Source organism: Entelurus aequoreus, linkage group LG24, assembly GCF_033978785.1.
Source record: "Entelurus aequoreus isolate RoL-2023_Sb linkage group LG24, RoL_Eaeq_v1.1, whole genome shotgun sequence".
Taxonomy (NCBI): Eukaryota; Metazoa; Chordata; class Actinopteri; order Syngnathiformes; family Syngnathidae; genus Entelurus; species Entelurus aequoreus.
Window position 1 is genome coordinate 12,857,617 of NC_084754.1, and position 23,317 is coordinate 12,880,933.

At 42.8% G+C, this 23,317-nt stretch overlaps 1 protein-coding gene across 1 annotated transcript in view; it reads right to left on the reverse strand.

Moving 5' to 3' along the window:
* Window positions 1-16,963: 16,963 nt before the first annotated feature.
* The window catches only part of tshz3a (teashirt zinc finger homeobox 3a), a 29,708-nt gene continuing 23,354 nt past the window's right edge, over window positions 16,964-23,317 (reverse strand). The window contains exon 2 of the mRNA XM_062036155.1: window positions 16,964-21,075. Coding sequence (XP_061892139.1) covers window positions 17,777-21,075 — 3,299 coding nt within the window. The 3' untranslated portion in view covers window positions 16,964-17,776. The remainder of the gene's footprint in view (window positions 21,076-23,317) is intronic.

Consider the following 23,317-nt stretch of genomic DNA (forward strand, 5'->3'; position numbering starts at 1 on the left):
AAAACTTTGTGTTACATTGAGTTCAGCTCGCCCTGCGAGAGGACAAAAGCTGTCTTTGATCACTCCACTGTGTACGATGGGAAGCGACATGAAGGCGTCGGTTTCTTTCTTCTATTGTAATCCACAGGAAGATTTTGTCTTGACCCGAGACCTACAAAGCGGAGAGGAAGCAGGGCCTGACCTCCCTCCAGGCACCTTTTCTTTTAACTGTTTTACAACCTTTTCTTTGAACTGTTTTTAATCAAAGGCGATGGCTGTTTACGACCCCCCTCCCTTAGAAACAGCTGTTGCCATGTAATCAGGAAAAGTCCAAATAAAAGAGGAGGCGTACAATCTTTCATCAGAGCGTGGTGAAACACTGTACAAGGGTACAGGTGTACGCGCTCTCCTCATTGAGCCAAATTTAATTCTGTCTCTGTTTGATTCCTTGCTTCTTGTCTTGTTTAATATATGTCATCAGTGTTTGAACCTGACAACGGTTCGATTTAACATTTTTGTGATTTATGCAGATCCCAAATACACAACACCTGGTACTGATAGATAAACAAGTTTAATTTACATGATAGGTCAGACATGTCCAACTGGGATCGAGCCAATGCCCTAAGAATCGAAAAACTACTGTTTTTTATCCATGTGTTTCTTTTTCTGTTCCATACTAAAAATTACTGCAGCTGAAAGCGTAGCTTTATTTAAACTAAGATGAAAGGTAAAAGGGTCTATACCTGGGGTCGGCAACCCAAAACGTTGAAAGAGCCATATTGTGCCAAAAATACAAAAAACAAATCTGTCTCGAGCTGCAAAAAATTAAAAGCCGTACATACTGTAAGTCTTATAATGAAGGCAACACATGATGTAAGTGTCTATATTAGCTCAAATAGCCTACTATCAAAATGACTATGTGTCGCAGGCTGAAGAAAATCTTAGTTGACAGAAATGTTGAAATTTAACATTTATACTACACATTTACAACATTAGAAAACATTAGTAAATCAGAGGCTACTCAGATTTAGATGTTTTACAATCTTTGGCAACCTCCGTAATGTTTGCCCTGTCTTCAAAAGCTTTATTTTCTAAATAACATTTTTTGCAATGGTATGGTGAGTTTTTTATTCTACTAGATTACGTCAAAACACAGCACAGTGGAACGTATTGTGTCATGCTGTGGGCAAGTGGAATGTTATGAGTGGGCCTCAAGTTCAATTCTCTGTCAGGGAGTCAGAGGGCACATATAATGAAATACATGTAAATGCGTTGCAAATAATAACAAGGTTGGGTTGTTGCCTACAAATGAACGCGACAAAGTGATTATTCTTCCTGCTGACGTCCAATAAAGTCATGTTAATGTGATTTTTGATGTATTTATTTTGGAGGCAATATTAGCAGTAATTTAGGACAGTTGGAAGCAATTCTTCCCATAAAATTATGGACATAATATACTCCAGGGTCAAACTTTCCACCATCATAAAACAATTTACAAGCTCTCCAGGTTTTTTTTTTAATTTCCATTTTATTGTTGCTATTATTTGTGAATTTTTAGTGGTCATAAAAGTGTTAAAATAAGTTAGCCAGTGATAAAGTTACACAGTAGCATATAAATAATAAAAACAAAACAGTCAGGGCCTGATCTACTTTAGATTTGTGTGTGTTAAAGGGGACTTTTTCTTTTTTTTGATTATGCCCATTATTCACAACCCTTTGTGAGACGAGAACGCAAATGTCTATCTCTTTTTTTGTGCATTCTAAATTGTAAAATACTGCTAGTAGAAGGCGTCTAACTATGTAGCTAATGAAATGTAACTAATAAGTGTTTATGCCGCTTGGGCGTCGTGCGTGGTGATGTCATTTGCATCCACAGGAATTAATAAGAAAATCGTTAGCAAAACTGGCAACGATCAAAACTAAATTTCCATGCACTAAATTAGTCTGATTTCTTAAATAATCAACAACCCATAGAAACACCTTATTCTGACGGTGTTAGCTTTTGAAAAATTAGACTAACACACCAAGATTATGCGACTGGGTGTGGGTGCCAGACAGGAACCCTACGTGTCGTGTATGTGTTTCGGGATATAACCTGGAAGTGAATAGGAATGATGAGAAGACTATTTATTTGCTTCACACATTTGAACAACGGAACATTTTGAAGTGCATCTGTCACGGCGAATGCGCAATCCCGCATGTCATCTACTGCCGCTAGAAGACAACTTTTTCAAAAAGCCCGGGCTCGCTCTTCCCGCAACGCGGCCACGCGCCTGCAAGGCTGCAGGCAATCACCAATTAGCGCACCTGGGTCTGAGGAGGACAGACAACATAAAGACCAGCGGACCCAAAGATCCAGTGCCGGAACGTAGTTCACTCCTCATAGTAAGCATCCCGTCTCTGGCTTCCCTCCGCGTACTTGCTCTCTCTGTGCTTCCCCTGTGCTCGTGTCTTATGTCCTCTGAGTTCCCCGCAGTGTTCCCTCTGTTTCCCGTGATCGAGCTGTGTGCCTCGACTTCTCACTGGATTCTGGACTGCCCCCCTCGATCTTCGACCCCTGCTCGGACACGGACCTCGTTTTCTCGCTCCAGCCCCCGACCTCTCGCTTGCCCACGGACTGCCTTCTCGCTTTGCCCCTTTGGTCTGACGAAGGATTCAACCAACACGCACTTACAACAAACTCTGGTAACATTTACATTGTTAATTCTACACATCGTCTTGCACCATTCACGTTTAGTAGCATACACACCCCAACACATCATCAGCTTCAGTTTCAATAAACCTATTGAACTGATCCCTGCCGTGGTGTCGTCTCCTTCCCCCGCCGTATGTAACAGCATCGATGGGAGAAAAAAACTAAACAGAGATTTATTTAAGAAGGTAGCTAAGGAAATGGAGACTGCCGGCTTAATTCGGACTCAGTGGCGTGTCCAGACTTTTTTTCCCCAGGGATGGCACATGGGGGGCATCTAGCTCTGCAGGGGTGGCCCCCATAAGACACTCAGTCTACCCCAGGTGCAGCTGTTGCTACTATAGTAGCTTACCACCACCAAGTATGGAGTGAAACTTTGAAGTGAATTAATTAACTCATATTATGTTCTACATATGGTGAATGTTCATATTCATCTTGGAGAACGCAAACCACCAAGTTTCAGTAAATAGTGGTATTTCAGTTTGAGCACATACTAATATAAGGCTCTTTAGTTTGATATTCGCAGGTAGGTTGGATTACTTCTCGTAGGAAAAGAGGCTCTAATTTGGACTTCGGAATGCAAAAGTTATAGCCCTATCCTTGAGAAGAGACTACCTGTCGAGCTCAAAGCCAACATTTAAGTGATGACTTAAATCAGTTGTTTTGAAGACACTTGCACATGAACATCTCCTTAAAGGCCTACTGAAACCCACTACTACCGACCACGCAGTCTGATAGTTTATATATCAATGATGAAATCTTAACATTGCAACACATGCCAATACGGCCGGGTTAGTTTACTAAAGTGCAATTTTAAATTTCGCGCGAAATATCCTGCTGAAAACGTCTCGGTATGATGACGCCTGCGCGTGATGTCACGGATTGTAGAGGACATTTTGGGACACCATTGTGGCCAGCTATTAAGTCGTCTGTTTTCATCGCAAAATTCCACAGTATTCTGGACATCTGTGTTGGTGAATCTTTCGCAATTTGTTCAAAGAACAATGGAGACAGCAAAGAAGAAAGCTGTAGGTGGGAAGCGGTGTATTTCGGCAGGCTGCAGCAACACAAACACAGCCAATGTTTCATTGTTTACATTCCCGAAAGATGACAGTCAAGCTTTACCATTGGCCTGTGGGGAACTGGGACAACAGAGACTCTTACCAGGAGGACTTTGAGTTGGATCCGCAGACGCGGTACCGTGAGTACGCAGCTGCGGCTTCCAAACATTTGATCGCTTGCCCGTACGTGCGTGCCGCTATGTGCATGTCACGTACGTAACTTTGGGGACTTTGGGGAAATATATGTGCTGTATGAACTTTGGGGAGGTGAACGGTACTTTGGACTGTGGGATTGAGTGTGTTGTGCGGGTGTTTGATTTGTATTGGCGGGTTATATGGACGGGAGGGGGGAGGTGTTTGTTATGCAGGATTAATTTGTGGCATATTAAATATAAGCCTGGTTGTGTTGTGGCTAATAGAGTATTAGAACCTTTATTTAACCAGATAAGAAAACCCATTGAGATCAAGATCTCTTTCACAAGGGTGACCTGTGAATATAGTATATATATGTCTTGTGTTTATTTACTGTTTTAGTCATTCCCAGCTGAATATCAGGTCCCACCCGCCTCTCACAGCATCCTCCCTATCTGAATCTCTTCCACTGCCCTCTAGTCCTTCACTCTCACTATCCTCATCCACGAATCTTTCATCCTCGCTCAAATTAATGGGGAAATCGTCGCTTTCTCGGTCCGAATCGCTCTCGCTGCTGGTGGCCATGATTGTAAACAATGTGCAGATGTGAGGAGCTCCACAACCTGTGACGTCACGCGCATATAGTTTGCTACTTCGGGTACAGGCAAGGCTTTTTTATCAGCGACCAAAAGTTAAGGACTTTATCGTCAATGTTCTCTACTAAATCCTTTCAGCAAAAATATGGCATTATCGCGAAATGATCAAGTATGACACATAGAATGGATCTGCTATCCCTGTTTAAATAAGAAAATCGCATTTCAGTAGGCCTTTAAATGATCAGGTTGTGTTCTTCTGAATTAACACACACCCAGACGCAGGACGAAGGAATATAAAACTGTGGTTTGGCGTCTCCAGGTTAGTAGAGACACATTTTTCGTCTTGACCTCCTCCAGTTACTGCGGTCCTGAATAATGACGCTCGCTTGTAATAAAGCAACTTTTTGATCCAGCCGCGCGGCCGTGTTGCCCTTCTGCCCGGGCAAGGGGTGACAAGACCAGAAATACACATCATCTTCTTGTAAGACAATTGCTGACATTGCATAATAACGGGGACGGCGTGGCACGGTTGGGAGAGTGACCGTGCCTGCAACCTGAGGGTTCCTGGTTCAATCCCCACCTTCTACCATCCTAGTCACGCCCGTTGTGTCCTTGACCGAGACACTTCACCCTTGCTCCTGATGGGTCCTGGTTAGCGCCTTGCATGGCAGCTCCCGCCATCAGTGTGTGAATGAATGGGTGAATGTGGAAATAGTGTCAAAGCACTTTGAGTACCTTAAAGGTAGAAAAGCGCTATACAAGTATAACCCATTTATCATTTAATAATGCGGCTGCTGAGAATCGAACGTCATGTGGCATAAAAGGTGAGTGCGTAGACCACTACGCTCCCAGAGAATTGCCTTATTTTCTATCAGATTTATCATATACATTGTTTTATTTAGAGTGTGCATAGACACTCGGACTTCGCCTGTAGTTGTGAAAATACGAAAAAACAAACCACTTGAGAAATCAGACGAATTTAGTGCATGGACACAACAACTCCTAATACGGGGATACATGTTTTTTTAAAGCTACTGCTGCAATGCATTCTGGGAAGCAAAGTTACCACTGACTACCTAGGGGCAGAATAGCTCAGTTGGTAGAGTGGCCGTGCCAGCAACTTGAGGGTTCCAGGTTCGATCCCCGCTTCCACCATCCTAGTCACTGCCATTGTGTCCTTGGGCAAGACACTTTACCCCCCTGCTCCCAGTGCCACCCACACTGGTTTAAATGTAACTTAGATATTGGGGTTCACTATGTAATAGCGCTTTGAGTCACTAGAGAAAAGCGCTATATAAATATAATTCACTTGACTTCACATTGCACTTTTGTAAAGTTATAGTAACATGTTTGTTTGCACATAGTAGTTTGATGCTTTATTGTGTCACCTTATTATGTACATATTGTGATTGTTTGGGGGATTTTTTTGCACAAGGAGGAAGGCAGATATTCCATTTAATGAATACCTGTCTGTGTGCGGTAGGCTGTTAAGTCAGCCTTCTGTCAATCATTGTGGCAATGCACATGATGTCGGATCAATCTCATTGATCAGGGGCGGCATGGCGTAGTGGGTAGAGCGGCCGTGCCAGAAACCTGAGGGTTGCAGGTTCGCTCCCCACCTCTTGACATCCAAACCGCTGCCATTGTGTCCTTGGGCAGGACACTTCACCCTTGCCCCCGGTGCTGCTCACACTGCTGAAGGAATGATGAATGAATGATAGGTGGTGGTCGGAGGGGCCATAGGCGCAAACTGGCAGCCTCGCTTCCGTCAGTCTACCCCAGGCAAGCTGTGGCTACAAATGTAGCTTACCACCACCAGGTGTGAATGAATGATGGGTTCCCACTTCTCTGTGAGGGCTTTGAGTATCAAATAATAGAAAAGCGCTATATAAAATCTAATCCATTATTATTATTATTATTATTTCCTATCTCTAGTCTCTGCCTCAAATTGACTACGTGCCTTATGGATGCCTGGCAACTATGGTGTGCTTCCTTTGCACATTTGCAGGGAATGCGACCCCTTCTGGAAGATGGAGTCCCTCGTGGATCCTGGGGCCCTATGTAGCGAGCACATTCTGTGTGTAGGGAGGGGCAGCCAGGTTCCGGTTCAATGCTGATTCTTACTTTTCAAACAAATATTTAACTGGTTTTCATACTCCATCTCGGGTCATCGCAAACGTCTACACAACAAACTACCGTATTTCCTGGACTATAAGCCGCACCGGATTATAAAGCGCATTAAATGGGTCATATTATGATTTTTTTCTACATTTAAAACATTTCCTTGTGGTCTGCATAACATGTAACGGTGGTTCTTTGGTCAAAATGTTGCATAGATTATGTTTTACAGACCATCTTCAAGCCGCTTTCTAACAGTCTCTTCCGGATACGCCGTTTTGTGGGCGGTCTTATTTACGTGGCTCTCCTTCAATGTCTTGTCCCTGTCATCTTTGTTGTAGCGGTGTAGCGAGCAAGGACGGGAGTGGAAGAAGTGTCAAAAGACGGAGCTAAGTCTTTTAATGACATTCAGACTTTACTTAAATCAATAACGGATCAACATCTCCTCATCCGTGGCTCACTAGTGCAACAACTAAAGTTCCTTGGGTTTTGCATAATATTATGAAACAAAACACCAGATAATATGTCTGCTAATGGGTACCATTTTGCAGTCCTTATACACACACCATAGTAATAATTGTATATCTGACTACGGTAGCCGTAATGGGCCGACAATCCATCAAGCGGTGCGGCTTCAAAATCGTACTAAAACATTGTGACGGATTTTTGAGTGCCGTGTGTAATTTTCTTTATATTCAACGGAGCATTTAAAGTTTTGGTGTTGTTTACCGGCGTCATATTGCAGCCAACACGTGTCTCTTATGTGTGACTGCCATCTACTGGTCACACTTGTCATTACACCATACTTGCTAACCTTGAGACCTCCGATTCCGGGGGGTGGGGTGGGGCGTGGTCGGGGGTGGGGCGGGGGCGTGGTTAAGAGGAGAGGAGTATATTTACAGCTAGAATTCACCAACTTGAGTATTTCATATATATATATATATATATATATATATATATATATATATATAAATATATATGTATATATATATATATATATATATGTATGAAATACTTGACTTTCAGTGAATTCTAGCTATATATATATATATATATATATATATATATATGTATGAAATACTTGACTTTCAGTGAATTCTAGCTATATATATATTTTATTATACATATAAATAAAAGAAATACTTGAATTTCAGTGTTCCGGAGGCTATCCAGTAGATGGCAGTATTGTCCTGTTTAAGAGTGTCACAACATTGCTGTTTACGGCAGACGGACTGCTTTACGGTAGACGAAAACGTGACTGCTGTTGTTGTGTGTTGTTACCGCGCTGGGAGCTAGTTAATGAAACTGCCTAACAATAAACCCACATAAGAAACCAAGAACTCGCCCTCGATCATTCTACAGTTATAACTTGATTGGGCAGGCACGCTGTTTATATCGTGGGAAAGCAGACGGGAAAACAGACTGTCGCCGCTGTCCCCACTCAGGTCCGCATGGAGCTGGAGGGGGCGTGGCCTCCAGCTCCGGCTGAATTCCGGGAGATTTTCGGGAGAAAATTTCTTCCGGGAGGTTTTCGGGAGAGGCGCTGAATTCCGGGAGGGTTGGCAAGTATGCATTACATCATGCGCCAAATAAAATTGCTTCGAGGTCGGTAAGCACAACCAGAATAATTCCGTACATCAAGCGCACCGGGTTATAAGGCGCACTGTCGATTTTTGAGAAAATGAAAGGATTTTAAATGTGCGCTTTACAGTCCGAAAAATACGGTAATCTGTTACGGTAATCAAGTGGCGCTAAAACATGCATGTTAAGAGTCTAATCCTAACTTATGTTTGTTTATTGTGTAGGCGAAACAAGAACAGCAATACGTAACAATATATCAATATATCTTTATTTTTCCCAGCCTAGCTCAGACATACTTCCGGTTCCTGTCTACAGTACTAAAGCTTCTGGTTAATGTAGTATACAAACATTTACTAACCATTCCCATAACAATTCTTAGTTTATATGTATTTGTATATATATTTAACCTTTATTAATCCAGGCTGAGGCAATTAACAACACGTTTTCATTTGCTATGCTGACCTAGCAGAGACTGTATGATGTGTGACGATAATCTCTCACTGTCTCTCATTTACTAACAAAAATTGCCGCTCTCATGAATTGACAAATGCTCTAAACATGCAGGGTAAATCTGTCGGAACATAAATGAATGTTTACACTTTTCAACCGTAAAACCAACATGCGGAATGTCTGCAACTTGTGGACCACAGAGCAGACAGCTGACAATAAGGAAGCCTTTGGCGGTGTTTATTTCTGTAATCAAAATAAATGATTACTATAATTAGCTACAATTTATTAAAGCAGTACAGTAATTTGACAAAGAACTCTGTGTATGTGCGCTTACTGCCATCAAGTCTGTGTGGTATAAAACAAGTAAAACATCAATACAGTATTAATTTTTTACATTTTCTTGAAATCTTGTACTTTTTGAGGTTAGGGTTGTGAAAACACTTTAAACATTGATTTAAAATAAATAAATTAAAAAAAAAAGTCATAAAATCACAAAGTCATACAAAGTTGTTAAAATAAATAAGCCTCAAATGTGTGCTGCTTTTTGAAAAAGTTGTCATGACTTCAGATGTTTTAAGCTACAACATAACAAAAAGAAGTCATGATCCATAATGATTGTCTTGGACTTTTGTTCATAGATTTTTGTTGTGCTTGTATTATTTCCTATCATTGCTTTGTTTTTGTTTCCACTTCCTGTTTGCCTAGTCTAAACACTGGCTCCCTCACCTGTCCCTGGTTGCCAATCAGGGCACACCTGACCCTGGTTGCCAATCAGGAGGCTTCTTATGCGTTATCATTTTGCTTTATACCGCGACGGGCTGCATGGTGGTCCTTGCGCCTCCTTGCCTTTAGTGCACTTCCCTGCTGCACTTCTTTTTTTTTTTTTTTATCTATCTGAAATATATATATTTTACCTGCACGTCATTTCCGGTCTCTGCACTCTAGGGCCGAACCAACTCCAAACATAGCAAAAATCCCACAAAACAGGCCCAGAGCAAAATACTACCACCACCATGCTTGACGGTAAGAATGGTGTTCCTGGGATTTAAGGCCTCACCTTTTCTCCTCCAAACATATTGCTGGGTATTGTGGCCAAACAGCTCAATTTTTGTTTCATCTGACAACACATGGACCAAGATAAGACCTTCTGGAGGAAAGTTCTGTGGTCAGATGAAAAAATGTTTTGCTGTTTGGCCACAATACCCAGCAAAATGTTTTCACCCAGGAGATTTGGTCACATTTTCAGTAGACCCATAATAAATTCATAACAGAACCAAACTTCGTGAGTGTTTTTTGTTACCAACAAGTATGTGCTCCAATCACTCTATCACAAAAAAGTTGTAGAAATGATTGGAACCTCAAGACAGCCATGACATTATGTTATTTACAAGTGTATGTAAACTTTTGACCACGACTGTAATTATCCTATTGTGTATTGTGTATTTTTTTATCTGTGTAATATTTTTAGGTTTAATTGATTAGAGTCGCATGATTTTTTATGAAATGCTTCAGATTTGGTAAAACACAACCTTTGATAAACACATTTTAGATGAAAACCAAGGTACCACTTGACCCTCACTTGATACTAGTATTGTAACGATACCAATATTTTGGTACCGGTACCGGTACTAAAATTATTTCGATAATTTTCGGTACTTTTTTAAATAAAGCGGACCAAAAAAAATTGCCTTATTGGCTTTATTTTAACAAAAAATCTTAGGGTACATTAAACATATGTTTTTTATTGCAGTTAAGTCCTTAAATAAAATAGTGAACATACAAGATAACTTGTCTTTTAGTAGTAAGTAAACAAACAAAGGCTCCTAATTTAGCTGCTGACGTATCCAGTAACATATTTTGTCATTTATCATTCTATTATTTTGTCAACATTATTAAGGACAAGTGGTAGAAAAATTAATTATTAATCTACTTGGTCATTTACTGTTAATATCTGCTTACTTTCTCTTTTAACATGTTCTATCTACACTTCTGTTAAAATGTAATAAACACTTAATTCTTCTGTTGTTTGATATTATATATGTATATATCAGTGGCGTGCCGTCACTAGAGGCAGGGTAGGCGGGGCCTCACCTGCCGTCATGGGAAGAAAAAAAATGTAAAAAGAAAAAAATAATAATTAAATTGTTATATGTATCCAGTGATTATACTAAAGTTATTTTCCATTTAACTTCACCAGTTTTAGATTATTTTTATTTTTATTTTCACATTTGCCTTTCAAATACTGAGAAGAGACGGTGCGGTGATCAGCAGCCAGTTGAGGCACGTCACTGATTTGTGCCTCAACATGGATTGTGCACAATGACTCGGCTAACTGCTGAGCTGCTGTGCAGTGACACTGTATTGCTATATGAATTATATCAGCTAACTAAACTATGGCATAGTTTAGTTAGCTGAGGTATATAATGTACAGTGTATTTTGTCAAAAACTGTATGTGTGTAACGTATTTCTTGTGCTGAGCATTCATAAATCTGCTGCAAAAGACGTACTGGTTGAGGCTCGCAGTAATCCGGCCTCCTGGTGGTAGAGGGCGGTAGTAGAGATCATTCCTCGGCCGCAGAAGAAAAAAAAAAAAAAAAAAAGTTTGCTAGCGATTGTTTATTTCCTCTAGCCTGGACTTTTATTAAAAACATGGAGGATTACATATGTAAAATAAAACAGTTTTCTAAACTGGACTTTCAATCGAAGCAGGAGGTAATAATTAAAGGTATACCAACGCCGGAGCTAAAAGGTTTGCTTTTGACTTCGGGACAGAAGACCCGTTCTTTTCAAACGGCGTGGTACACACGCAAAGGCTGTCCAGCAAGAAAGGTAAGACCATAATAATGTTTTTTTAATTAAATGTGCTTTTTTGTGTGCTACAGTTGTGTAAAGATTGCTGGTATGAGCTTTTAAACATAACCCGTTAACTGCTGCCAATCACATTGAATAAGATACTATTTAGGGTTCATATGTTTGTAAATCTGACTGTGATGATGCAGTGCCTCACCAGACATTAACCTCACCGCACGCCACTGATATATATATTTATATATATATATATATATATATATATATATATATATATATATATATATATATATATATATATATATATATATATATATAAAAATATATATATATATATAAATATATATATATATATATATATATATAAAAATATATATATATATATATAAATATATATATATATATATATATATATATATATATATATATATATATATATATATATATATATATATATATATATATATATATATATATATATTTATATATATATATATATTAGTTTTGGATGATACCACAAATACCAAGTAGTTACAGGATGTCTTGGGACATAATTCCTGAGTTTACAAACATAATATACATTTAAAAAAAACGAAAGAAGATATATCAATGTAATAATAGTAGTATCAACTAGAGACGTGCCTGTACTTGATATCATTACAGTGGATGTCAGGTGTAGATCCCCCCACGGCGTTTGTTTATATTTTGATGCCGGTGAGCTACGGTGTGTAGTGAAACATGTTTAGCTATTCCTCGTCCTGCAGGGATGATACTTGTAAGAAACTTACTTTATTTGTCGCCATGGAGACCAGGATTAGTGATTTAGAAGTCGCTAAAACACTGCAGACGGCGGATGGACGTTAGCCGCTAGCTAGCTAGCCATGTCTTAAAGCACCTCTTCCTGAGGGCGTTTGTTTTATAACTTCACCTTTATCTTTAGTTTTTAAGTCAAAATACGTCCGTTCTCCTATTTCTGTCTACACACTGTGTCTGCTTGTAAGTACTCCGTGATTGTGTGCTGCCGAACATGCTCCTCCGCTCGTAAACCAGTAATGTCACGACGTGACTTCGACGAGGGCGCGGGGGGTGCGGAACCATTGACGTTCTGTCAAATCATTCCCAGCTTTGTAACAGCATCCAATTTTGCAGCAACACAATGACGTAGGAGTAAACTTTATTTTGGCTGTCGTCGCGTGACTTGACTCCTCCCATACATTAGCGAGACAGAGGTCGGAGGTCCAAGGTGAAGCTTGCTAAGGCTTTGCCACAACTCTTTTGAAGCTGTCACAAGCCATCACGTCACCTTTGCAATGGAGGCCGCATGACTGAGCAACACTTCTTACTTTGTTTTACATTGTGACATGCACAGTTTTTTTTGTCAAACCCCCTTTCATACTTTGCACACATTTTAATCCCTTTTGACCTGTTGATATTTGAAGATGCGACTTCATTAAATCTCTATGAAACTTGCGAGTTTTTGCAGCAAATTTCGGAGCAAATACATCACAATTGTACTTAAAAAGAAGCGATACACACATCCACGACCGCCTTGCTAGCCATTTTGTTTTTTTCGAAATACATGGCCTGTCCTCTTCAGCTGTCTGTCTGTGGGTGCTGTCAGCCGCTCGGCTGTGATTGGTCTGATGGGCTTGATGCTCATCACTCTGTCAAGCCTGGCTCGCCTTTCATTAGGCCGGGCCCCTCCATCCGCCACACTCGCACAAATCACATTGACATCCAAACTCCTCGCAACCACGGAGCAATTTAACTGATATTCATTAGAGGGATGACAAGAGCTGATGGGAGATCTGTGGAGTGTGTGTGTGTGTGGGGGGGGGGGGGGGGGGGGGGGGGGGGAGAAGGGGGGAGACGACGACTCTTCACTTCTCCTCCTATCCTATCCCCATCCTGTCCGCCTCCTTTCTTCCCCGACTTTGTTTTAGGAGCATTGAGGCGCATCAGCGTCTGTAACAAGCCAGCCCCTCAAGGATAGTCAAGACAAAAGAACAACGGCTAATGCATCTAATCTTCTCTTTATTATCGCGGAAAAAAATCGAGCAGGCTGTGTGTTTTTCATGAAAATAACCAACAATGTCAAACGCCCGGTCGTCCTCTCGATGCCGCTATAATGCTCACCCGTGCAATTTTAACCTGTGAATATTTGTAGAAACCCAAAATCATTATAGGCCGAACCCAACAGACATTTTTACCAGTAGTTCTTGGCATCTTAGTGCATTATACCACAATTTATATTTGTTATTTTCAACAAAGCAGACAGAACTTAATCCAGTTTTTCAACTGCTGGCCGCACACTAGTGTTTCTCCAGTTCGCACACATACAACAAGTGGTCCTCTGGGGACTTCCCATGACTTTTGCTGAGGGGGAAGTTTGATTGCATGCTTAGTGGCAAATTTACGGATACAGAGCTGGCAGCGGTAAGACGACACCGTTACCGCCGCAGTCATCTTGTGGCAACACATACGACTCTACGGGTGAAAGCTTCTCTGTGAGAGTATGAGAGTCCCTGACAGTCTTGTTTGGGGGAGAGCTTAACCAGGTCCCTGATTCTAAAGCCAAGGTGAGCTTCCAGGTGACCAACATATGCTGCTGGGGTCCGGATCTGTGAGGCACAGTCACTGCAGAAGAATACAGGTTGACCAGAGTCCAAATTCTTCAAGAACTTAGTTCTGCCTGTTCTTCGTAGTTGGTACTTGACGTTACCCAATGGTGGTCATCGAGAGACCTGTAAAACGAGAGACATGCATTCTTTCCTGTGGGCTAAGATCATTGATGATGTATTTTCCCTCGGATGTCTGCCTCCAAAGTCCGAATTCTTCAAGAACTTAGTTCTCCTCCTATCCTATCCCCATCCTGTCCGCCTCCTTTCTTCCCCGACTTTGTTTTAGGAGCATTGAGGCGCATCAGCGTCTGTAACAAGCCAGCCCCTCATGGATAGTCAAGACAAAAGGACAACGGCTAATGCATCTAATCTTCTCTTTATTCAATCTTTATTCAATCTATTCAGGAGATTGCAAAAAGCCGCTGCCTGACCAGCGCTCAGAAAATCTGCAGAGACTCCTCCCACCCGTTTTCACTGCTGGACTCTAGAAAACGGTTCCGCAGCCTCCGTAGCAGACTGTATCGGCTTCTTCCCTCAGGCCATAACTCTTCAAGAACTTAGTTCTCCTCCTATCCTATCCCCATCCTGTCCGTCTCCTTTCTTCCCCGACTTTGTTTTAGGAGCATTGAGGCGCATCAGCGTCTGTAACAAGCCAGCCCCTCATGGATAGTCAAGACAAAAGGACAACGGCTAATGCATCTAATCTTCTCTTTATTCAATCTTTATTCAATCTATTCAGGAGATTGCAAAAAGCCGCTGCCTGACCAGCACTCAGAAAATCTGCAGAGACTCCTCCCACCCGTTTTCACTGCTGGACTCTGGAAAACGGTTCCGCAGCCTCCGTAGCAGACTGTATCGGCTTCTTCCCTCAGGCCATAACTCTTCAAGAACTTAGTTCTCCTCCTATCCTATCCCCATCCTGTCCGTCTCCTTTCTTCCCCGACTTTGTTTTAGGAGCATTGAGGCGCATCAGCGTCTGTAACAAGCCAGCCCCTCAAGGATAGTCAAGACAAAAGAACAACGGCTAATGCATCTAATCTTCTCTTTATTCAATCTATTCAGGAGATCGCAAAAAGCCGCTGCCTGACCAGCGCTCAGAAAATCTGCAGAAACTCCTCCCACCCGTTTTCACTGCTGGACTCTAGAAAGAGGTTTCCGCAGCCTCAGTAGCAAAACCTCCAGGTTCTGTAACGGCCTCTTCCCTCAGGCCATAACTCTTGAACGCATCATAATAATCCCCTCAATTCCCCACAAAAATGGATTAACTCGCTGGAGTATAAAGACAATATACAGTAACATACATCCATAAATGTGGATGCATGTGCAAAAGTGCAATATATTTATCTGTACAGTAATCTATTAATTTAGATCTGCACCTCATTGCTCTTTTATCCTGCACTACCATGAGCTAATGCAACAAAATGTTGTTCTCATCTGTACTGTAAAGTTCAAATTTGAATGACAATAAAAAGGAAGTCTAAGTCTTTATTATCGCGGAAAAATCGAGCGGTGTGTGTTTTTCATAACCAACAATGTCAAATGCCCGGTCGTCCTCTCGATGCCGCTATAATGCTCACCCATGCAGAAGTCCAGTCATTTAGCCATCTCCCTCCAGCCCCTCATTAACCCCCAAAGTGTCAACTATCTCATTAACGCCCCCAACCATCTTCACCTCGTGCCCGTCACTTACCCTAAAGCGTTCATCAACACACACAGGCCTGCGAAAGGTCTATTATGTCAGACATAATTGAACGCCGGCAAAGACGCGGTAATCGCGGATAACACGGGACGATATTCAATAAGGCGGCTCGGCCTTTTTCATTTGCATTATCAATGACTACCGGCCTGAGTGCCGTCGTTCAATTATCATTCTTTGCAAAAGGTTTTTATTCGGCTTGTCAGACGTGAGTCATCGCCGGTTTCTCCCACAACGTTAGGCCAATGTATCCTAAACGTCGGGAGGGCCGGGAGCGAGTCTGAGGCAGTAATGAGTTTGTGTGAGAAGACGGGGTCAGGACACGGTGTGTGTGAGTGTGAGTGTGTGTGTGTGTGTGTGTGTTAATTAATCTGTTCCCGGGTGGGAGGAACTGAAGCGAGATGATGAGATTTAAGAGAGTAAATGGGTGTGCTTGCACTCGAGCTGTCCTCCGCTGAGTGAGCGAGCGGGGTTAGAGGCTGGGCAAATGGCCGTCGTCATGGTAACCAGATAACTTCCCAGGCCCGAGTCCGTCACGTCAGTCAGTCAATCAGTCATGACAAGGAAAAAAGAACACAGTGTCCTCATTCACGGGTGCTGCAGTTAAACACCGAAACTTTTCTAACTACGTGGCACTGAGCCGGAATTTGGACTATTCCAATAGCATCAACACCTGCCAGTAATATTGTTAGATCCAAATGTGTGCTTTGAGGGAATAGCACCTGTCAGTGCATTCTGCACCACTGTCACCTTGTCTCAGCGCGCATATACAGCATCCCCTTTATTTTTTTCCAAAGGTACAGTCTTGGAGTACAGGTGTGTGCCAGATCTGCTGTCTGTGCCCGGGGCTCCTGATGGCACCCAAGCCCCCGTGGTAATCAGCCCACTCCGCCTGCTGCTGCAGCCCGCCTGCCTTCTCCTCCTCCTCCTCCTCCTCCAGTGGCTCGTTTCAGAAACATCTGGTGGTTTACATGCAGCACACACCACCTGCCAGACGCCTTGCAGGCAGTGGCACCGCCCGCACCTCCCTAGCCAGGCCCGATGTGGCGACAAAGAAATCAGACAGAATTGTAGCATTGCAAGACAAACGCTTAGGATAATGTGCATTCAAACTCCAACATAAACATAGTTCCATTCATATGTGAGGTTAAACATACTGTTGACAATCCAGATGTAGCCCAATCTTAACCAAAAAAATGAAACAAACCAAAGGTTTTCTGCAGCATTAATTCAGTTTAATAATAGAAGCACAAGGCATTTACATAGTTGTTTTTTTCTTTATCAAATAACATTTATAAAACTAGTGTGCAAAACATTGTCCTTTTATTATTCTTCAAGGCTCTGCACCAGTGGCTAGTCATAGTCCTTTTAAATTAAGAAATATAACAAGTATGCATAATTTAAACAGCAAGTTGTAAGCATATATACACAATATGTACATTTCTACAGGTCTCTCATTCAGTCGTGAACGACAAAACAAACGGGGGTTTACAATCAGCTCGAATATCAAAATTTACACTTAGGCATTTTTTTTTTTTTAAATAAAAATGTTGCTGTTTGGCAAATTTTTTAAAGAGCTTTTTCGAGCATTTGGTTGTTTTAAGGAGATAAAATTACCAATTTAGAAGAGGCATGATAAAATTGGGGTAGAACGGGACAAAACTGTACAAATGTAAGAGCTGATCATGCAGTCTACCAGAAACAACACAAAAATACAAAATAAATACGATATAGTTGAAACATTTCGAGTTATTGACTTTTAGTTTGTACTTTTTGTCTTCCGACACCAAAAGATGAGCGTGAAGTGAACTAGACGACAAGAATTGGGCAGAATATCGTTCACGTACAGTAAATTTTAATCTGTTTTTTTGTAAATACAAAGAAACCCAAAATCATTATAGGCCGAATAGACGTAAACTCTTTGTGCTGACATTTTTAACAGTAGTTCTTGGCATCTTAGTGCATTATACCACAATTTATATTTGTTGTTTTCAACAAAGTATACAGAACTTCATCCAGTTTTTCAACTGCTGACCGCACACTAGTGTTTCTCCAGTTCGCACACATACAACAAGTGGTCCTCTGGGGACTTCCCATGACTTTTGCTGAGGTGGAGTTTGATGGCATGCTTAGTGGCAAATTTACGGACACAGAGCTGGCAGCGGTAGACAACACCGTTACCACTGCAGTCATCTTGTGGCAACACATACGACTCTACGGGTGCAAGCTTCTCGGTGAAAGTATGAGAGTCCCTGACAGTCTGTTTGGGGGAAAGCTTAGCCAGGTCCCTGATTCTAAAGCCAAGGTGAGCTTCCAGGTGACCAACATATGCTGCTGGGGTCCGGATCTGTGAGGCACAGTCACTGCAGAAGAATACAGGCTGACCAGAGTCCAAATTCTTCAAGAACTTAGTTCTGCCTGTTCTTCGTAGTTGGTACTTGACATTAGCCAGCCAGTGGCTAATGGTGGTCATCGAGAGACCTGTAAAACGAGAGACATGCATTCTTTCCTGTGGGCTAAGATCATTGATGATGTATTTTCCCTCAGATGTCTGCCTCAAAGTTGAGGCGAACTGCGCTTGTAGGAGAAGGAGGTGTTGAGGGTTCCAGCTGGAGTGGCGCCCCTTGCGTTTGTGGCCATGCAGGGATACGTCATCATCATCGCAGGTAGAGACCAGACCCTCAACTTTATCTGTCATCCGTGATCGAGAGACAGGTTTTGGGACGGGCTGGGACTGTGTCAGGTTCCTCAGCATGTCTGAGATATCAGACAGGGCGTTCTCATGCAAAGGGCTGTTTGATGTATAAGGAGAAACCACTGTTAGCTGTGCGGGGGTGACAAGAGATGAGGGCGAGATGGAGGAAGCAGTGGAAGAAGGCGTTAAGGGGGCAGAGGCTACAGATTCACTTTTCCCTTTTGTGAGGTCCATAGGTTGGTCATCACTGGTCTGACAAAAATTATTGTCAACAACAGTTTGAGACTTTTTGCTCTGTGGGGGAGGGGCCGCTACAGCGGCTCTCTCTGCCATGCTCTGACTGAACCTGGAAAGCAGGCTCAGGGGATCTTGGTTTGGCAAGGAGGGCTTGGCTGCTTTCCCCAAATGAATGCTCATTACTGACTGAAGAGCACTTAGAGGATTGACAAAGGGCTGCTCTGGAGGAGTATGGCCAGTGATAATGGCGGTGCTACATGTTAAAGCGGAGGCATGCGGGGATTTGACTGCTATCTCTCTCTTGGGTTCTGTTGCCGGGGATGCTCGGTCGCTATGGATTCCCCTGTCGCTACAGGCTGGGGTGACTGCCCTTAATTCCCTAGGTGAGTCAGCCTCCTCACCCTTATGCAATCCTCCAGCCTCACTTTTGGAGGGGGAGAGATGGTTGTCCTTGTTGGGAGACAATCGCTTCACTCTTTGCTCTACTTTTGCTACTTTCTCAGTCACTTTTTTCACTAAGTCCTCCATTGCCTGGAAGTTGTTGCTGGGAAAGGGTGAAGACTGTGTAAGCGGTGGGCTAATTAGTGGCTGGTTGTTGGCAAGGGAGGACAACACTCCGTCACTGCCGTTAAATAAGAACTTCATCGGGGAGTTCTTTTCGATGCTACCCTGTTGGAGCTTCATGGCACTAGGGAACTGGTAGGCTGCATGGATACTAGGATAGCCGCCCCAGCTCGGATTCCCACTCTGGGCCTTGTTGATAGCTGAAGCTACTGTGTTTTCTAGTGATTTGAGAATATCCAAGCCTCCTTTAGGACTCTCCTTCAAGTCCTCTTCAGTAAGATAGCTGTACTTTGATATATCATATTTTTCCTCCTCCGAATCTTCCTCCTTCCTGACTGAAACCACAACTTGTTTTTCATTTCCAGGAGCCTCTTGCTTTGTACACTCCTCCTCAACCTCCTCCCGTTTGATCTCTTTGATAGGAGGAGAGATGGCAGGAGGAGTTGTAGTGGTTTGAAGAGGTGGAGGAGAGAAGGTGGAGGGTGCCAGTGGGACGGACTGGACTCTTGGTTCTGTAGGTGTGGTTACTCTCACAGGGTTGGGGGAGGTGGCCTCAGGGAGCGGTTTTCCTCTCTTACCCACAGAGCTGGTCACTCTCAGAAAGTGTCCTGTCACCATCATGTGGGTCCTCAGCTCTTGCAAAGTATTGTGTGAACTCCCACATTCCATACATTTGAGGATCTGAAATTTGTTGGATTCAAATTGGCAAGCATAGCTAGCACCATTCTGGTGAGCGTATCGGTTACTAGAGGTTGTGTAGGGGCTAGAGGACCGTTTTGGAGAGGGTTCATTTCTGTCTGAATGTGAGTGCTTAGTTTTGGGGGTTCCTTCTCTAGAACGTTGTGAGGGGGTCAGATCTAAACCAACGAGTCCTCTTTTCTTAGAAGACATAATTTTCGTAGCCACAGGGGCTAAGGGCTCCTTAAGAGGCACTTTCTGGTAGTGTTTGGTCTTGATCATGTGGACACTAAGGTCCTGAAGAGATTCAAAGGAGTGACCACAGTACATGCACTTTAGAACTTTCTGGGCATCCTCCTTCCCCTCCATTTCCAAAAGTGACCGTTTACGGGGCTTGGACCAGCGCTTTGAACCACTTCCCGTCTTATCCTGGTTATCATCACGGTAATGGCCTGTATCGTTCATATGAACAGTCAGTTCAACCAGTGTGTCATAAGCGGCACTACAGCCCTTACAGCGGAACTTGCTGGCCCCAGTAAAGATTGAACCAAACAACTTTGGGTTTTGCCTGTGGAGCTGGACTGTGCTGAAGAGGCTAGGCTCAGGTTGGGCAGTGTGACGACTCTGGGTAGGATTCTGTTGAAGTGTCTTTGCCACCGCAGACTGATGCCAGTCATAGCTGTTGCTGCTGCAGCTACTACTGCTACTAGTGCTGTTGCTGCGAGTCGGCTTTTCCGTCGATGCCGATGGGGGCACCTGTGTTTGTTTTGTGTTGAAATTCATAGGTGTCCAAAGGGGACTGGTCAGGAAGCTGGAGTAAATGGCCTTCATGTGTTCTAAGGTGTCCATACCTATAGGGGGTGTTTTAGTGTCGCCATTTAGAGGTGCTGTGACCAAGTTTCCTTCGGTTTTTTGAGAGGGACTGTCAAAGTCTGAAAGACAATCACTGATCTCGCTTACATGTGACTCGCTGTCCATCTCTTGTCCTGACAGCTCTGCAGCCCCTGCTGATTCCTGGTCACATGTTTGGTCCTTGGCAAGACCGACGCTTTCCTCTACAATCTCATCTTTCATGGGAAGGTCATCCTGAGGGGCTGAGGGCAGGTCGCCTCCTTCCGCGTCCTCATCCTCTGCAGGGTGCTTTGTCAGCTCCTCGGGAGAATAAGCTGCAGGCCAAATGGAAACAAAGAGAAAAAGAACGAGATGAGTAAAATTGCAAGGAGTCAACACGCTGTGTTAAAATAACTGAAAAAAGTTTCTCTGCAATGTGTGCCCGAGGACTCCCCGGGATAAATGAGCCATCTGTGTGGGAGCCTTTAAAGCTGAGCTGAGAAATTACAGTCATCCCATTTCACCTCATCAACCGTTGAGGTGTTATTTTCCTCTAGGCGAGCCTGTATTTATATACTACCCCAGCCACATGGAACTTATGCCTCCCTCTTTTCACTCCCTGTATTGGAGGAAAACAAAAAAAGAAATATCTTGGCAAAAACATAATGCACCATTTTATTTATCTCAGGGCGCAACAGCTTGAAATGAAAACTAAATCTGAAATTAATGAAGCCCAATCTCACTGTGGCATTCTCCTCTGGGGTAATAAATGAGTTGGATCAACCTCCATCTGTCAGTTAATATGTCTGACGCCTCTTCATCTGCCCTTTTCTCTGATCACACACATTTACAGACGCTTGCAATAGCGCATGATGAAGAGTTGCAAAACAGGAATGCTAAAGTTATGTTGAGACATTATATTGTGGACTGAAGCGAGTTCGGTAATATATGCAACTTTCGTTTTGAAAGTGTTGATAGGTTTTAAAGGCCATGTACTGTAGTTGCAACACAACATTGCGGATCTCATTGAAAAAAAGAAGGGATTATGAGCGTAACATTCAAGCAAAATGTTACACTCAGTGTTTACTGAGTGTACTCAATGCTGGGACGGAACCACATAAAACTGAATGCTACTCAAGCCAAACTCCATTACTAACAGTGGGCCTCCATATTTTCATTTGAATTGTTTAGCTTTGGGATTAAAAACAAATGTTGAGCATTTGGAATATCAACCAAGTCTTTTGACAGGTATTATAAACTAAGACAAATGGTCTATAAAAGAAGCTGCGAGTGTAAGCTGTTTGCTCAGAAAGTCTAAATTCTGCATTTGAACACACAAACACCGTGACTAAATCCTGCATTCCCAATCCACTCTGCAAACACACACGCACACGTCCAGTCTAAACAAAAATGTCATAGCAGAAATAACTCTCATTTCCAGTGCTAACAGCCAATCTCCAGACATCCATGAGGCTGGCGCTGGTCTGATTTGGGCCCTCGGGGCAAAGTCAGTAGGCAGCCACACAGTGCTGGCCAGCCTAATGGAGACCTGGCAGGTGCGGCCCACTCTCTGTCCTCCCAGAGATTTGGTTTGTCACTGGGTATCCATTACCTGCCATTCTCGGCTGATAGGCCCCGACAGCCCTGATCAAAAGATGTCGCCGGGCCCCAATCCGTTTGGCAGTCGGAGGCATGTTGTTTGTAAAAAGGGCCAAGCAGGGTGTAAATAAAATGACATGATCACTTCCCCGGCCCCTCATGTTCTGGACACAATTATGATAATGTGGAAGTAGAAGGGAGGGAGGGGTCTGGGAGGATGAAGAAAGGGGTGAGGAGTTAAATTGCTCAAGCTTGGCCAAACACGCAAGGGAACATTGCTACCAGCAAGCAACTGGCGCACACCCTGTTTCCTTTTTCTTTAGGTTCTCATCCGTTTCTCTTCTAGAAGGGATTGCTCTGAGATTCTCATTTGAAATATAAAATCCAGTCAGGATGAGGTAGTTGCTGTAATGTGTTAGTATCCTTGCTAACTAGTCACAGACGTCAGTTTGCATCAGGCAAGTCGAATGCACCGTTTGACCAAGTTGTCAGGTCACTTGTCTCTTCCTCAGTGTGAATTTATGCTGCGTATCTGTCCAAGTTGTCCGATAGATTCATGTATCTAATGCTATTTAATGTCACCGCATCACTCTCGCAGTCTTTCCCAAGGGTCAGTATACGCTTAAAGTTTGTAGAATATGTTTAATACTTGTAAAGGACTGCAGCCCTATTAATGTTCATTTGTCATTAAGCTTAAATTGCATAGAGTGGGGGAGTGGAGTCCAAAAGGACGAGCTATAAAAACCTACAGAGTGTAGCTGTGCTCCCAGGCAATTTAAAATGCAAAACAAAAACCATTATGTCTGAGCGCTATCTGTTAATTTAATCCCCAATGACTGATAATCCATCACGTAGGGCGACAACCACATCCAATTATTCTCCCTGGCTTGACTGACAACAGAGGTGATTTATCAAGCTAATAAAAGGTGATGGGAGTATAGAGGCTCCCTTAATACAAAAAAAAACAACAGAAAATTA